At 42.8% G+C, this 17,987-nt stretch overlaps 1 protein-coding gene across 3 annotated transcripts; it reads left to right on the top strand.

The window, feature by feature from the left end:
- The first annotated feature begins 244 nt into the window (after positions 1-244).
- LOC149358662 (malonyl-CoA decarboxylase, mitochondrial-like) lies at positions 245-14,201 on the top strand. Of its 3 annotated transcripts, none has more exons than XM_089570818.1 (12): positions 245-513; positions 902-1,030; positions 2,079-2,177; positions 2,591-2,734; positions 3,537-3,674; positions 4,015-4,170; positions 4,973-5,137; positions 7,487-7,598; positions 9,274-9,426; positions 12,224-12,448; positions 12,793-12,898; positions 14,048-14,201. In XM_089570818.1, the coding sequence occupies exons 1-12, from the start codon at positions 511-513 to the stop codon at positions 14,157-14,159; spliced, it is 1,542 nt and encodes a 513-aa protein (XP_089426944.1). In that variant the 5' UTR covers positions 245-510; the 3' UTR covers positions 14,160-14,201. The 3 variants fall into 3 exon arrangements, with proteins under 3 accessions (XP_089426944.1, XP_089426943.1, XP_089426945.1); XM_089570817.1 differs by having other exon boundaries at positions 2,076-2,177; XM_089570819.1 differs by lacking the exon at positions 2,079-2,177.
- Positions 14,202-17,987: the final 3,786 nt, after the last annotated feature.

The following is a 17,987-nucleotide window of genomic DNA, read 5'->3' as shown; positions in this document are numbered from 1 at the left end:
CCATTGCTACGTTTTGCTCGCATCATCTATTATTAAGTTTCGTTTTCAGCGTTTCGAGGCCCGTTGCTCATGTTAGTTTGGGTTTCGAACTTTTTGATTCGGATTTGTTTTTGTCATTGTTAAAAATAATAAAATAATAATTATGACATTTAAATCAAGTTTTGTAGTGGTTGTTGTTAAGAATTTTCGCGTTTGCGTTCAGTATTGGAAGTAATCCGTTCCAATCCAAAAGTAGTGAGGCGTCTGGCGTCTCGGTTTTGTTTCGGTGTGTGGTGGTTCTGGACGGTGTTGCTTGCGTGCCACATAGCTGTTCATTCCTTGTTGGCAGTTTACTTTTTTATTGGCTGAAATGAAGGTCATTTCTTGTGTACTAACGGCGGCAATAGCGTGCCCTGCATAGCTGATTTAGAGAGTCGCCGCGTGCGATCAACAATTGACGTCGTCCGCCGTCGTCGTAATGCCACTGTCAGCGATCACTTGTGGCGACTGGGACCGACGAGCTGTGATATAATGGTTGACATTTCCCTTGCTCTCTTGAATCATTTTGTTTTGCCCTTCACTGTTTCTGTTGTGATAATAGGTGCGATCTGGATGTAATTTAAGGACGTACAAAACAACATGTTTTGTTGTTTGCGTACACATTGAAGCCATAGTTTTGCATCGACACGGCATATGTTGTAAGCATAACGGCAAAACGTAGCTTGGCTGGAAACATCTTGCAGTTGCCTGTAAGCTACGGTGATTTTACAATCGCCCTCCGAACGCTGGGCGATCTGCGGTCTTCGTGATTTGTTGAAACTTGTCTTATTTGTTGGTGTTTGGACCCTCTGTTTTACTCTTTCTTGGCGCTTGGCCTTGGTTGCTTGTAGGTGCTTATTCTGCGCGTTTGGTTGCCTTGCAGTTTGCCTCGTTTTTGAGGAAGAACACGTTTGCCTACTTATCGCGAAGGAGGATGGCTACCGCCCCGCTGCCGGATTTGAAAGTACTTGCCGGCGCTATCGTCGAACAACAGGAAACAACGCAGGGAGAGGTAACATCTTTTTCTTGGCTTAAGCCTCCGTCCCACGATACGTTTAGCTGGCAGTGCACAAACCTTTCGTTTAAGCAATAGGCAAGCTTTTCTCATAGCCATCACACTTTACCGCCTCTATCTGCAGCACACCTCACACGCGCACGATGCATGCGTTTAAACTGTGGTGTTTATATTGGTGAACACAACGAGTGGAATGTCAAAAGGAAATGGTACTTTTAAATGCTGTTGTTAATTGTGTGCTGTGCGACAGTTCCCACCTCTTGAACTCATTATACAGTTTCTCCTCTTGGGGCATTCATAACACTGCAGAATGAAAGGCAGGATACTATTGACTGACTACAGTGTCGTATTAATGGCTATTAATCATATCAAGTACAAAGGTATAAATGGATTTACTTGTTTATGAGTCACAGAGAAGAAAATTTTAACTCAATTGTTTTGAGCCTCGAATACTGCAGGTGCATGTTTATTAATGATCGAGGTCCTTTTTACCAAAGTTTCATCTTTCAGCAGTGTTTTCTTGTCACCCCAAATGGAAACTAAACTTCTTTGCTTATTGACAGCTAATAGGAATGCCCAATAAGAAATGCAGTAAATAGAAAACCTGATGGTCTATTCCAATTTGCTGCATTTCTTGTTAAACTAGTCCCTTGTCTTTTTGCGCGGTCCCAAGATTCATTTGACCACCTCTAAGCGCTAGATGCTTCAGCATCAAAAATAGGGCCTTGGATCATTGTGGGGAATGAGTGGGAGAGTTCGGGTAAAAAATAATAATAACAATGGTTGATAAGAAGTAACTTTTGAATTTTTTTTCTAAGGGTCACGTTCCAATGAATTGACAACATATGGTGCATGCAGAGATGCTAGACACTTTACTTCAGAAGCTGTAATTTAGATTTAGTGCTTAATGCCACTTTAGTTTGAGAAAAGTTGAAAAAAAGCTACGTTCTATTCATGGCTAATGATTTTTTTTTTTATGTGCTCGCATTACTACCATCACTTGCTCATGTCTGTTTGGTGTTGTGATGCCGCTACCCTCCAGAAGGTCTCTGCCGACCACCCGCCCACCTTTGCTTTCCACCCACCACCAAACAGCCGACATTCACCCGTCAGAACCTTCAACAACCATCCACCTCTGCCCTCAGTAAGGCCTTCACCCACCTTCATTGTCCAGAAGCAGTCACTCTCCACCAACTAACCTACCTCCACCAAATGTAGCTTCACCCACCATCCATCTACACACGTCCACCTTCCAGTATGCCCCGCCCACCACCCATCTACACATGTTCGCCCTCGACACACCTGCTCCCATGAGACGTCCACACAGCACTAGAACAAAAAAGCGATGGTTAAATACAATTCAAATACACAACAGGAAGGTGATCATTGTAAAAGCAGAATGTACAACTGACACTGCTAAAACTGATTTGTTGCATCACCTCATTCCATTTCCTGTGCATATCTTGTTTCCTTTCTAATTTTGTTTTGGAACTAGTTTTGGTCTCTTGATGTTGTGGTTACAATTCTCTTTCTTCTTTTTTTTTTCTGCATGAACAGAACAAGCTAAAGACCTTTTGCTGCACCTACAAACAAGGCACCAAAACACAGAAGGCTGAATTTTTGCAGTTTCTCGCAAAGGAGTTCTACATCAACAGAGAACTGTTTGAAAGTTCTGTAAGGAGCTACTTAGAAGACAGTCAGGTGACTTTCATTTGTTTACATTTCTATTTTTGATGCGTACGCATTAGAATGGCCAGTGCAAGTGGAAATAGGGGGTGCAAGCTCTCAACAATCTATCTCGTATACGCTGCCAGTGCTATTAAATAACTTAAACAAAGAAATGTTTGACCCTTTCCAGCATTCAAATACCGTTATTAAGAAATTTTTTCTGAACAAGTTTGTGTCATGACGCTGCATGTATTTTTATGTTGGTACTTTTTGCTTTTTTTTTCAAGGTGTGTTATTTTCTTTTTGTGCTATAATGTATAGCGCAGAATTTATTGCCGCTTGTCTGTTGCAATGCCAGCGTGAAAAAAGGGGGCAGGACCTCTGTCAAGCTTTCGAGCTTTTAGTCCTGTCTCCTTCTCTAATATAGAGAAAATAAAAGGCTGATTGATTGAATAGCCAGTTACAGGTTGCCACCTGCCCAGTTGGCTACGACAGAACTTAGTCTTACTGCCTGTGTGAACTTAGTGTGTTACATCGGATATAACGAACCTTAGTGTGCCACCTCAGATATAACAAACCTCCGTGTCTGGACCTCGGATATAACACACCTTAGTGTACTGCCTCAGGTATTACTTACTGAAGTTTGTGAGCCTTGTATATATGTTTGGCTGCTAACGCATTCAAATGATCCACTGAGGATCACCTAAGAGTTTTTTCTTTTACTGCCTATATATTATGACTAAGAAGCCTCAGTAGTTAGTATAAGATTATGGAATTTTATCAGAGTACAGTGTAGGACAACTGATGTGCTTGTTTGTTTGTTTTTTTTCCACAGAAAGAGCCAGCATTCAGGTTCAGGGATGAAGAGCGCCTGGGTGCCCTGCTCATGCCAAAATATGTCTCATTTTTTCATATACTCGGGAGGAGTGAAGGGGGTGTCAAGTTTCTTGTTGACATGAGAGGTGATTTGCTTGTAAGTACTGTCATTTGCTATCAAGCCGGCACCTGTTGCCATGTGTGCATAGTCGCGGTTTTCTCTTTCTCTGCAGAATTTCCAGTATCTACAGTTAGGTGTTCAAGGGCTCTGATGCACTTAGTGTAGGCCCTTATGCATCACATTGCATCACAGTTGATGTGAATATTCGATTTCATGTTCAGAGCAGATTAGAACTGAAGGCCCAATGGGCAGAAACTATCGGATGGCACTTGTAACTTAAACAGTGCCATCCTATTTCAGTTTTGTTTTTTATTTTGCACTTTTATGAATGAATGTTCGCACCGTATTGATTGCTCTGTTATCTGATTTTTTACAGGAGTTGATTTTGTCACTGCAGCCAGAGAACCCATTTTTCTATGATGTTCGGCACATGAATGTCATTCTCAAAGACCTGTTGGCACTGTGGTTCACAGTGGGCTTCATCAAACTGGAGCGCATCACTTGGCAGTCCTCCTGTGAAATGCTGCAAAAGGTAACGAGCACTCGGGAGTTAATGCATCGCTACACAGACATTGTGTACAGAGCAGAATTAGGTAGTGGTGAAGGTATAAACAAAGCCTTTGTTCCTTTAATATTTTTCTAAAGTCACAAAGCGTATCATTTTAGGCCTTGATATAAGAGGGTGAGAATTTCAAGTTTCTGAGGTTTGCTATTTTTGAAGTGCAACAAGCTTTTGTCTCATAAGTCACGTTGTAAGAGGCCTGCCTCACTGTAATACTGGGTGACGAGTCGTCATTTTTTTTTTTCAGTCTTATAGCTAGCCTTCTGTCATAGTGTCAGGTTTAACTTTGGGCTATATATTTGGGCTCTTCTGTTCTTAGGTTTTATTTTTTCTAAAATTCGGGGATGTAAAAGCGAGTCTTATTTTCAGAGATTATATGCAGAGAGAAACCAGGCCAATTACTACAAAATTGGGTTTTGGGGCTAAATCTATGCAAGAAAACACTCAAAGAGCACAGAAAAAGGCCCATTCTGTAAAATAGAAAGCTGACCGTATCAGAAATCTCACCTTCTGTGGCTCAATTAGGCTTGTGATGCAGCACCTCTGCATGACCCTTCTTTTGTTTCTTTCTTTTAAGAAAAGCTTAAAGTTTTCTGGGTATGAGTTATGGTTTCCTTCAGTTTCCTGAGATTCATCACAAAATTCGTTTGTTAGCAAACGATGCTCAAGGAAACCACGCATCTCAGCAGCCTAGGAGAGCAGGGAACTGGGACTCGTCAGCTAAAAAACAGCGGTCATCCCTTTCTTTCTGACGCTGTCTGGCAATGTGCAGGTCTCTGAGTACGAGGCTGTTCACCCGGTACGCAACTGGACCGATCTGAAGCGACGTGTCGGCCCCTACCGCCGCTGCTACGTCTTCACGCACAGCTGCATGCCTGGCGAGCCCATCGTAGTGCTGCACACTGCTCTGACCAGCGCCATCTCATCCTCAATTCAGGTGTGTGGGAACACTGCTTTGCCAGAAAACTGCTTTCTGCACGGGCTGCAGGTGGACACTTTTATTTCCGAGCTGGCCTCTTTGTAAACCTGCCACTGCGTCTCTGAACAGGCTTACATCATTGCATAAGACCCTTAACTGCATGTGGTATTTAAAGAACTGGTTATGGATTGTGGTGCTTAATGTCCTGGATCTGCTCATGGGCTTTCAGGGATGACAGAGGAGGGCTCTAAATTCATTTTTACCAACCATGTTCCTTAAACAGCCCTTAAATTGCATAGCACACAAATGTTTTGGCTCTTTACCATTTAAATAGGCAACAATAGCTAGGGTTCAATCCTGTGACCTTGATGACAGGCAAGCTTTGGTGGTTTAAAGATTTAGGTAGTATTAGTTTGCAGTGCTAAGAAAATCTCTGGTTTATAATAAGATTTTTCACAAAGAAATGGGTATAATCAATACACCTTGAATATTGGCATACAGCTACAAAGTCTTTTCTCATTAACAGTCTTAGTCTTACCTACCATGCAAACAGTATTTGTTTCAACACTTCTATTGTACTTCTGATGATATGGGTGACTATGAATTAGCTAATATATACTATCGCGTTGTGAAAGGGAGCATGCAAGCAAGTGTTCTTTTGTCGCCTAAACTCAGCCTTGATGATTTCAATGCTACAGGCTCTTAAGTCTGTGTGCTCTTGGAATGTGGTCACCTTGCATTTCAGTAGTGAATTGAAATGCTGAAGAGACTGGGGAGGTTAACTATTTGCCGGTGAGGTCAGCAAATGAGATGGTGAATATACAGCGCAAGGCACCAAACAAGAGACAGAAGCAGTGAAAGAAACACACAGTGTTTGTCCATTGTCTTGTGCCTTGCACTGTGTATTCACCATGCAAAACCAACTAGCCTGTCAACTCGTTCTTGTAGCAGATGAGAGGCATTTTTGATGATATCTGAGTTAGGAAATGCATATACATACAATGACACCGCAGCACTTTGCTGCCCATCATGTCTAAATTTAGCTACAGGGATTTGTAGATCTCTGATCCTTTAGCAGTTAGTATATGTTCATGCTTAGGAACAGTCCTTTGGGCAATAAATGCACCAGATAATGACGTACTGTGACATATGAGAGACTGATATAATGAAGCATATTATTATTTCAATCTCATTGGCTCTGTTATAATGAGGTTATGCTGCATTTTGATGCTACCAGAAGCCAGGGCACCTCAAAAACAGATGGAACAAGGACATAAAGAAGCTAATATTCCAGATAGGTTTTTTTTTTGTTTTGATTTGCTCACATATACACTTGAGCAACCTGAAACAAGAGACTGTGACTATAAGCAGCAAATGATTTGTTGTACTGCTAAGTTTCAAAACGCAAAAACGGTTTCTGTTTATTCAGTTTACTGACGTATTAAAAGGATGCTGGGGACAAATAGAAATGGGCCAGTATTGATAAAGAACCACATTCTAATCACAAAGAGGCCACTCTCACTAAAAACTGGTGTTTTTATAAGTTAGAAAAAGACCAAAAACGAAATACAGGTGTTGCCGTCCCCAGCCGATCTCGCAAGTAAAGTGCATCCATCGACAGCCACCGTTCACTCCGAACTGGTGGCAGACCGTCTTTTTCTGTTAGGATGACTTGAGTTTGAAAAGATCTGGTGGCAAGATTTTAAAATGCAATTTTCTCACCGATACATGCGTCTTTTACTGGCAAACAAATGTCAACATCGGCAGAAAGAATCAGTTTTTACTGTAAATATCTAGATTGAGTTCACCTAACTGTCCCATTAATGCAAGTGGAGGCTGCATGGTTATAAAGTCGTCAGGGGAGACATCCGGTACAAACCCGCCGTAGTGGCTCAGTGGTTAGGGCGCATGGCTACTGAGCCGGAGTACCCAGATTCAAACCTGCCTGCGGCAGCCATGTTACAATGAAGGCGAAACGCTAAAGGCACCCGTGTGCTGTGCAATGTCAGTGCACGTTAAAGATCCCCAGATGGTCGAATTTATTCTGGAGCCCTCTACTCCGCACCTCTTTCTCTCTTTCTTCTTTCAATCCCACCTTCCTCCCTTCCTTTATGGCGCAGTTCAGGTGTCCAGGGAGATGTGAGACAGTTGCTGCACAATTTCCTTTCCGCAGAAACCAATTTTCAGTTCCAATTTCCTGTACAGAATGTGCATTAAAAACCTAAGCAAAAGCAGCATATAAAGGATGCAGTGGTATAACAAGACTGCACATGTTTCGTGTTGTGGCAGCACACCTCACTGCCGAGGTTGCCTGAAGAGCAGTGTTTACCAGCGTTTTTACAGTAGCCATTCTTTCCCTGAAAACAGAGAATTGTTGGCCACCGGCAACACCCAAAGGAACCGGAGCTGCCTCTGGATTGGGAGGATGAACGAATCATCAAATCTGCTATCTTCTACTCAATCTCATCGACCCAGAAAGGTAATATACGAGGCCACGGCATTCTTTGACAGGGCCATGCGAATGCATGCCAGTGTGCTGCCGAAAAAAGCAAATAGCGTTATATTTTAAAAGTGTAAACTCTGAATTTTTTTGCGGCTTATAGCGTTGGGTCACAAATTAAGCATTCTTCTGTTGTTTCATTTTTTTTTTCCACCTACTATTTTTTGTTTTTTACTACCTTACTGAACAGGATTGGTCTATGTTCTTGCATTCTCATATACCATGTGTTTCGCCTAAGATGTTCTGCAATTTTTAGAAATAATCTTTTAGCGCTCTTCTAACTAAGCTGTAAGCAAAATTCATATCAGTTTCTGGAATTTTGAAAACATAGTTACCATCAGCGCTGTGGGCCAACAAATTTTGCTTGCGTTGCAGAAAAATAAATGTGCTTTTAAGAAGCTTGCAGGCAAAGTAACCCCTCTAGTGCACGTAATTTGTCAAAATAGCCAAAATTTGTTACTCCACAGCGCCTAGGGTAACTGCATTTACAAAATTCTAAAAACTGATATGGATATTGCTTATGGTGGGCTACATGCCTCTCACAATTAAGGAGACGAATAGTAATAGTTAAAAAGTTAACTACTCAATATCAGTTAACCAGCCTACTAGTTAGCATGTCTTACCTGTGTACTGATGCACTACACCACTGGCAGTGCTGTGCCAAAAAAAAGAGAAATTCTGTCTCAAAAAGTCTTTTTCGAAGCTGCATTCATTGTGCGACTATACATACAGTAACTTTATTAGACAGCTGTGTTGTTGAAGCTTGCTCTGAGCAGTTAGAAGCTCACTGTCTTGATGTCAAAGCTAATTGTAAGCTCTGCTCTTTAAGGGGGGATGTGGGGATCAGATCGCAAAAACCATGAAAAAAGTTGATTTTTGAAAAGTACACTTTTTGGCATCTCCAACACTGTTTCTTTGTTGTACTGAAATATTTCACCCAAAAATAAACTTTAAGCGCTTCAAATAAATATATTTGTTGGCATCTACACATAGACAGTGCATGCTAGCTTAAAACTTTCAGGCTTGTTTTGAGCTTAATACCTTGTTCGTGGAAAGCATAGCATTGCAATGTGTGCATGGATTTTTACCCCGTTTGTTTTGTTGTGATCACTGAAACGTGGTCTGCGTCAAGACAGTCTCAGATTTATCATTTAGGCTCGCATGTTTTCATTACATGATAATTAGAGCATGATACATTCTAAACATAAAAGAAGGTGCATATTGTGTCCTTTATAAAAAACAGCAGAGAAATTAAAAAAAATTAAAAGAGAGTCTTGATTTACACCACACTTCTTAGTAAGTACTAAAAGCATTTACAGACCTGTAGCTTGTTTTTTTGTCATGCTAGGCTTTCCACAAGCAAGCAACATGGGGACAATATGTAAACAATGATAAAAGGGAAACTACTAAAGCTGTCATTATGAAACTTTATATCTGATTTTTTTATGCTGTTTTAAGCCAGTCTGCAAAATTTCATCACTCTAAGTCGGAAAACAGATAAGTTGCCTTCGATCCCCTCATCCCCCCTTAAGCATGCTGGCTGTGCTATTCATGAATTGTCTTCTTCTTGAGGATAGTGATATCATACATGCCACTGTATTCAGCAGATCGACCCTAAAGATCACCGTGCTTGCTCTGCTGCCCCTTTGCATAGGTCTCCAGGGAATTGAACTTGGAAAGTATCTCATCCAGGGAGTGGTGAAGAAGGTCAAGGCTGAGTTCCCACATGTGAATGAATTCTCATCACTGTCACCAATCCCGGGTTTTAAGGAGTGGATCATGTCGGAAATTCTCAAAATCCTCAAAGGTACTTGCTCTGCTTGACTGTAATTATGCACACACCAGCACAGATAACTAACTCATCAAGAAATTTGCGTTCCTTGCCTTTGCACCTTTGTTACTGCATGAAAGTAGGTGTCCATGCTATACATCTGTGATGCTGTGTCCTACCACCCATCTGGTTTTTTGTTTGATTTGGTTTCCTCCTTTTCTGTTATGTACTGCTGAGATTATGTTCTCTTTATTTTACTGCAAAGCTCCGTGCCTGAATCTTATGGTGAAAAAAAAGAAGAAGAAACTGCACAGGGCTTATGAATCTTGTTTGTTGTCCAAAATTTGTCTTAGCTGGGCTGCAGTCACTACAAAAACTGCTCTAATTACAATGCATTCAAGGAATATTCAGTGTTTTTTTGTTGTTTTTTTTGTTTTTTCAGATGAATACTAACTGCAAACTAAGTGGGTACACCACTCATATATCTGCCTTACACCATTTTGCAAAGTCTATTCAATTAAGACGCTTTCATCTGACCTCAGATGAGACTATCTTGGTAGTGGAATATTTGCCAAAGCCCAGCATATGTCTTACAGATATACTAGTGTGCAAGATTTTCTCTTTTCGCAGGAGGACAGTGTTTCACAAAAGAGGGGTAGCAGCAGACTTCTAGAGGACAAGTGAATGCAATTACTTGCTATCAGTTACCAAGAGTCCGAAGGAGTCTTCACAATTAATTTCAGCTAAGGTGCCCTAGGGACTCATATGCCATATACAGTAAAACCTCATAAATTCGAAGTCACTGGTACTGCGAGAAATATTCGAACTAACCAAGCACAGCAAAGAAATGAGATTCAGGCAAAACATTTCATTGCGGGAATGCACTACCTGTATTGGACAAACTTTGTGATTACCATATGCTGCTGCGTAAATGTCTACCTTTTCATCTCGCAGCCCGTGCTAGCCAAAAAAAGAAGTTAATTCCAAATACAAGTTGATGCATGCACCCGTGCTCCCCCCCACCCCTCCAATCCCTCCCTCCCTCCTGCATCGACCCGCTGTTGCTCTGTGTTTTGTCCCGCCGGATGGAATCACAACACACGTGCAACTCGAAGCAATAAACGCCTAACAGTGCAATTACAAGGACAGCATTCTGAAGCCAGTGGAGATCAGCAGTGAAAAAACAACGCTCCATCCTGTCTTCTATATTCACATGCAGACCAACTGACTAAAGTGACAAACGGAACTGCAAACAGTCCTGTAGTTTCGGATGCCAGCGCCAAGCATGCCTCTGAGATTATTGGAAGTTCTCTCTTGCGCTACTGATCGCTCGTCCGAGGAAGCAACTACTAGCTTGATCATATCAGGTAAACGGCTGGCACTCGAACTTTCTTTAGCGGAACCGATTTGCACACTAATGACGTTTTATGATGCCTCTATGCATCGTGCTGCAAACAGACGCCTGTACGGGGCGCATACTACCCGCCTCTCGTCCAAAACTACTTCAGGCCGACCCCCCAGTATCCAAAGAAGGGTTGACATGTACGCGACTGTACTAAGTAGTCAGAGATGCCAGTAACGTAGTTCTCTAACCCCGACACACCACTCAAAGAAACTGCGCAAGCTGGCATTGGACGCAGTCAACCCGTCACGGACACAGAGAAAGAAGGGTCGCGTCGCAGGACAAACTCAGGCACGTGTTTCGGCAGTCCACAAGCCATACCATAGACTGGATCTTGTGCTAGGAGTATTTGGTCTGGGACCCTTTGCCTGTGAAGCATCGGCATTGCTCTGTGGCACCGCCTCATGGCTCCGACGGGTTGCCGCTTCACCGGTGTTCGTCGAAATCGGGATTGGAAATTCCCGCATAGCACCCAGGAGCTCCGAATTTACCAAGCTTGTACAGACCGCCTCTTCGAATTAGAGGTCAAATCTGCAATGAAGATTACAGGAACACAGAAATTGTTCAAATTATCCAGGATATCAAATTAACTCAGTTCGAATTACGTATTGAGGTTTTATTGTATGTATTGACTCTTTATGTGACATATCAGTTCCGGCTCCTGCCAAAGACATAGTATGAATGGTTTCGACACCTCATGCTGCTAACACACATTTTGAATAATGGTACGTCAACAAAATGCAATGTTTCGTGAGGAAAGGAAAAGTACTACAGTAGTAATTTTCTCACTCTTGGTGAACACCTGCACTGTGCCATGAGGATGGCATGAAGGAAAGAATGAAAAGAAGCAAAGCAGAGAGGAAAAGAAGCACTGTAGTAGAGGGTCATAGTGGAGTATTTTCGACCACGTGGGGTTCTTTAGCATGCATTGTCATCACACAGCACATGGGTTGGCGCATAGAAGCCTGCGAAACAGTGTGGCTTTGCACTGGCTTACATGTTGTGCATGCGTGTAGTGTTTGTCGTAAACAGACTAAAATGTAAGCACTGTAATGTATGCAAGAAAAAATATTGCGCCAAAATTATTTCAGTTTACTGGATTTTCAGCTGTGGTGGTGCAGTCATGTGACGTTATGGGTACTTTGTTTCCTCGGCTTTTAAAACAAAAGCTGACGACTGTGGATAAGGGTTGGAATTGGTTATTTCTTCTGTTTTGGCTCAGCCTAAGATTCGGAACCTTGACTGCTTAGCTGTTAGGCTATTGTCAAAGCAGAAATAGAAAGGGTATCCGGATAGTTGATGTCAGGCCCCTTAACACGTGATGCTGCTCAGATGGTGCTCGGACAAAGTAGTGAAATTCTCTGCCCGTAGTAGTAGTATGGCTGTCACTTCTACATGAAGTGAAAGACTGCAGCTGTGCTATCTCCGCAGGCCACCCTGAGGCGAGCAAGCTTTCTAACCGTCACCAGTTGGAGGCCATCGTGCAGCCGTACAGCGAAAACAAGCAGCCGCTGGATGCATTGTTGATGCTCCTGCGCAACAACGGCTGGTTCCACATACCCGAACTGGTCAGCCAGCTCCAGGAGCCACTGATGCGCCTGTGCGCATTCTACCTGTACCATGAGAAGCATCGCGGATATGCTCTCAACAATGTTGGTGAGTTGCACTCGGTGTAAGGAAACTAGCTGCCCTCAAGTTGACCGTTATTGTTTGGACTGGGAATATTTTTGTGCACTGATTTTACTCCAGATATGGGCTAAGTAACAAAACACTTTTTTAGTAAATTCATCCTTGCAAGTTTCACACAAGGTTTGAAAAAACCGGGGAGGAGGTTAGGGACTGTTGTGAGATACAGTTGCTGCACAGTAACTATTGCTACAGTTATTGCATATACTGTTCATTCGAATAATTAGCTCCCTTGCTGTTTAGCATTTTATGTTTGCACAAGGTTAGGGCCACGCGTGGATAAATACTAGCATCGCCTTGCCATTTTTTTCCAGCAAACTTCCACCTGAAAAATGGCGCTGTGATCTGGCGGCTAAACTGGCTGGGCGATGTTTCACCTCGCGGTCTGTCGTCATCGTGCTCCATCATGGTCAACTACAGGTAGAGTAGAGTGGCTGCATCTGCAGAGTGGCAATGTGGCCAGCTATGTTGCTCCCCAAAGCATCCAAGTTATGAGGGAAAGCTGCCCTTGTTGCATGTAGGAGCCATTCCTGGCATAGTGAATAGAGCAGTTTCTTGCTCAATCCTCTCACTTTTGGCATGGAACTCGCTTTATTCTTAACAGTTACAGTTATAGTGATTGAGACAGCCTCTTATAGTAGTACACAAGCTGAACGAAGACTTATCTCTACAAAATGTCACCCAAACACTCGCTGTGTGGATCAGCGGCACCACTTGCTGTATATGACAGAAGTCACAAATGCTGTCTTTTTGAAAACAGGAGGAATCTTGTCATAAAATGACATGTTCTGGAAACCTGAAGTGGCAAAAATGTGCATACTGACAAAAAATAAAGCTCGCAAAGCATGAGAACAGTAGAGAATGGGCTTCTGACAGCAGTTGAGTGTGAGCTGGCGTGGAACTGTTGGCAGTTCTGCAACGCTTGGATTTTTTGGAGGTGCATGATCGGGAAGAGTGAAGATGGACGTGGAACGTTTGGTTCTGTAGGGGGCCTATATTTAGTAAAATCTCCTTGATACTTTCCTGGTTCATACTCAAAATCGCAGGCATTAAAGATATCCCATAGAGTTTCACTTTTTCTCCCAGTTAATATGCTCCCGGACAACACAATTTGCCAGCTACTACATTTAAAATTTTGACAAACTGTGGTTGTATGATATGTTTAGTGACCAACTGCACGTGTGCAAACATGCAAGTAGGCCAAATATCGAGGCATGTGATATGAAGAGCTGGGATGCAGCAGAATGCATCTTGCAGTGTCATCCCTTACTGTATACGCTTCGATGTTACTGATGAATTAATGCTTTGTACATTTTCCTGAGTGTTGCAATCTTTTTTGATGCATTGGCTGTGGGAATACGATGCTGAGTGTATATTTTTTATAAGCAGTTTTACCACAGAGCCATTTCAGACAATACTGCTTTACATCATTTAGCTGTAAATATTAAAAACTGCATGACTGGTTTCAAACTTTGTCCTCATTTACAAGCTTCTGAATGTCTGCTGCCCTCTTTATTGTGAAATTCGTTATTACTGCTTGACTGACAGTGCTTCTTGGTGCTTTTTCAGGTACTACTTGGAAGACATGGAAGACTACAGGCGGGCATATATCGAAGATGGAACCATCACTGCATCAGACATGTTCATGAAAGATCTGACACCTATGCAATCTTCGTTGTAAAGTTTTTTCTTTTCAATACAGTCCTCCCTCAAAAAAATGGCAGCGAAGTGGTGTGACCTGTTGATGTGAGCAGCCTTTTTATCAAAAAAGAAGTTTGCTGCAAGCACTTGACCTGATAACAATACTTTGTGGGCTATCTGTTGCCATTAGCACATCTTCGGTGAAGTGAATTCCTGCTGCGAAACAGCCACACAGGTGTTCCTAGCGTTCGCAGTAGTTGAGTACAGTGGAGGTTTGTTCTCAAGCAGGTCTTTTTGTCTTTTTTTCTTATAGTAACTCCTCCGCACTATGTAGTGAGCTGGTTTTTTTTTTTTTTAAGTACTCTTTTGGGTTCTAGGAGACATTGTGTTCTCCATAAGTTAAATGTAAACAAGCATTCGCCAGTATTTAAGGCTATTTATTCATTATTTTATGAGCTTAGAGGGATGCTTCCTTAGTGAAACCTTTTGATTTTTGTTCCCCACCCTCACATAAACAGCTTGTGGAAATTACAGTGATACGAAGAAACAGCTTTTGTTATATGTTTTTTTAATGTGGAAATGAAAAACAAAGAATGGGAAGAATTTGCTTGGGCTTAAATACCTGCTCATTTTTAAGAGAGGATATTGCTTATTCGGGAATGCTCCAGAATTACATGTTCCACAAATAGCCCTATATGGACTGGCTCCTGGCTCACTGATAAATGTTGTGTGGCTGATGTAAATAATGCATTCTGCATTGCGGCATTATTTTATTAGGCTTTTTGAACCTGGAGATAGATATACATGTTCAGTGCTGTTTATTTGTTTTATGTATATGTATATGCTGATTCAATACCATTCTGTTTATATGACCATGTGTAATGTGATGATATTGTGATTTTTTTATTTGACAAGTTATGTTTTATTATGTGTTTTGGTGCATTGGTGCCAGAAGTTGTGATTTTCAGTACTGCACAAGTTTGAAGTGATGTCTAGCGTGTTCTGAAGACATTGACCACACAGCTTGCGCACATTTGTTCCTTAAAGTCCTTAAATGTCACCGTTTACCACTGATCTGTGTACATGGATTCTCTGAGAAAATTAAGAAAAATCATGCATTGAGAAATGACCCAATAAAAAGGAAAATTTTCATATAAAACATGACATGACGCTGCAGTGACAGTCAGTCAACTTTGGTAGCATTTGTGGGCTGGCATAGACTTGTCAAGCCTGCACGTGACCCAGGTGCAGAAATGAACCGCATCGTCCTCTTCCTCCTCCATTGTGCCAAACTCCATTGATGCAATAGCATGTGTCAGTCACCGTGATGTGGTTGGATACTAAATGGTGGCACGTTTCCTTGGGTGCACGGTTTGCGCCACGCGTGTACAACAGCTGAAAATGTACAGACTGAAGCAGGATGCAAGGGAGCAGTCTGTTCGCACAAAACAGTGAAATCCGCCATGTCTGCATTAAATTTGAAAATGCCTTGTAGGTACTGTGCATGCGGAGAAAAACTACGCTAGACGCTCTTTAATTCAAGGGACGAGAGATTTTTGCTTCAGTTATTAGAGGTTTGAATTATCAGAGATACTCCTGTTTGTGATCTAGGGCTAAATGTGATTTGCTCTGTGGATATCTATGCGTACAAATAATATTTTGAAACTATTTTTTCATGCAAATGTAGCTAAAGATACAGGTGAAAGGCACTGGTATGTTTAATCAACCAGCAGTCTCCAACTGCTTGTGTGGTTGAGGAAAAGTTTAATTCACTGGCTGAAAAAAAAAACTAACGTTCGCCAAAGGAAGAAAAATGGGCTAAGAATACATATGATGTTTCGGTACCCAAACGGATTGGCCGTATTTATACGTGCGGTGATCGCTGTAGTGAGTATGCATGCTTCAGGCAATGGCCCACGTATAATAAAAGACTTGCGGGATTGACTGGGTGTAGAATGACTCGAGTACGAGGGATGATAATGCTTTCTCAGTGGCAATGAAGACTGTGGGGATGAGCACAGTCGATGCGCGCGTGTGAAAAGCGCTGACTGCGGTCAGTAACTGGACTTCGCCTCTGCGCATCCGGTTGGGCACAAACGCCCTGTGGCTTCAGCGCTTTTCACACGCGCGCATCGCCTGTGCTCATCCCCATAGACGCGAACGATGGAAGGAAATAGAATAAAAGAGTTCGCAAGAAATGCCTATCCCAGCCAAATCCTCAACGTGCAATGAGCATCGCCGTTCTTCGAACCGTCCCACAGCATCGAACGATATACGAGCGGAAGTGGGGCGCCATTTCGTACGCATCGCAGTTTGTGAAAGCGAAACGCTGGCAGGAATTTTCAACGACTACACAGTTCAGGTATACCACGTCACCGCTATAGTGAATTCGGGCAGCAACTTAAGTGCGTCAAAGACAATTAAGTTGGAACGCGATACCCTGGGGTGACATTGAATTCCATGTCACGCACGCACGCATGCGCGCGCGCTGTCAAAATTTCGACGCAGCCATACATCGGCGAATCTGGGAACTACAGGAAGCGGCTAAAGGAGCATCAAAACGGCGTTCCTCAGGGGTGCGCTGATTAGTCGATCTCACTGGCAGATAACAAAAACGCCGAACCCAAATATCGCGTGGGTCTCGGCCACAATCATTGCCACCAAGAAAGTATATCAGCGCGCCAACTCCTAGAGTTATTCCACGTCCAATTAACCACCCTGCACGCGCTTAGTCGGACGCGTGGCCCCTTTACGGCGATCATCGCGCGTATAAGTACGGCTGACCGGATTTTTCGTTTCCTATATGAACAAGGAACCCGTACAGATCCAGAAGCGTCATTTAAATTTAGCCCCTTTTTCTTCCTTTTAGCGAGTGTTAGCTAGTCTTGGTTTCCGCGCCACACGGGTTTTCGTCGAACTTTAGACTACAGTAATGGTTTCCCAAGAGGATAAAATTAACCGATTTATTTGGGACCTCAAAGGACTGGAACAGCTAAAAGGTCCGAATTATCTGAAGGTCGAATAATCGGGTTGAAAAACCTGTCCGAAAACCCTTTTTCATTGCAGCAAATTTAACTTGCGAAAATATGCGATGACAGTTTTTCTCATTTCGGTCGTGCTGTATGCGTCCTGTCGGAAATAACAACAGAACTGCTCTAAAATAGGCCTTAATTCCGCAGCCTCCTTCACAAGTGCGACGCGGAGCGGTACGTGAAGCGTCCATGAAAGAACGCCTCATCACCCAACGAGGCAGCTCGCGATGAGCCAATTGGATGAGCGCGCATTTTCAAAGCAGATCTAGGACCACGAGGACGAAAGCGACGGGAACACACATTGGCGCTGCAACGGCGAGACGCCTAGGGAAGAATATCGACACGCCACTCGGCGTCTAAATCGGCGCGCAGCTATTTGTATCACTGATGCTCGGCCAATCGCTATCGCCACCGGCTGATAGCCAAGTCCAGAAAACGAAACTATGCGGCAAAGGGGCGCCTGCGATCGTTTAAGGTGGAATGCTGGACTAAAATCACGATTTGCACGCACGCACGCGCGCACACACACACACACACACACACACACACAAAGCGTATTTTATGAAGTTGCGTTGTCTTGGAAACGTGATTTTTCAACGAAACAACGAATTCACCTCGGGCACCGCTCTTCCGCGCGCGAGAGGCGTTGGAGTAAGACAAAAAGAGTGAATTAAGCTAGAGCGCGGTGCGAATTAAGTGGCCTTAAAATAATTGGATGTATAGCCAGCCGATCAAAATTTTAATTAACCGAAAGCACGCGTTATCCGAGTTTGAATTTTCTGCTGTATTTGGATAGGTGAAAGAGCTGTGCTTCACACTTGCGGAGTAATTGGTTG

Source organism: Amblyomma mixtum, chromosome 2 (assembly GCF_055824585.1).
Source record: "Amblyomma mixtum isolate Tamu chromosome 2, ASM5582458v1, whole genome shotgun sequence".
In the NCBI taxonomy this organism is placed as follows: Eukaryota; Metazoa; Arthropoda; class Arachnida; order Ixodida; family Ixodidae; genus Amblyomma; species Amblyomma mixtum.
This window is presented reverse-complemented; position numbering and strand designations above follow the sequence as displayed.

Coding starts and splice junctions, on each gene's coding strand:
- LOC149358662 (XM_089570817.1), top strand. Junction 4,171..4,972: donor CCTGTGAAATGCTGCAAAAG/GTAACGAGCACT, acceptor GGCAATGTGCAG/GTCTCTGAGTACGAGGCTGT. Junction 12,449..12,792: donor ATATGCTCTCAACAATGTTG/GTGAGTTGCACT, acceptor ATTTTTTTCCAG/CAAACTTCCACCTGAAAAAT.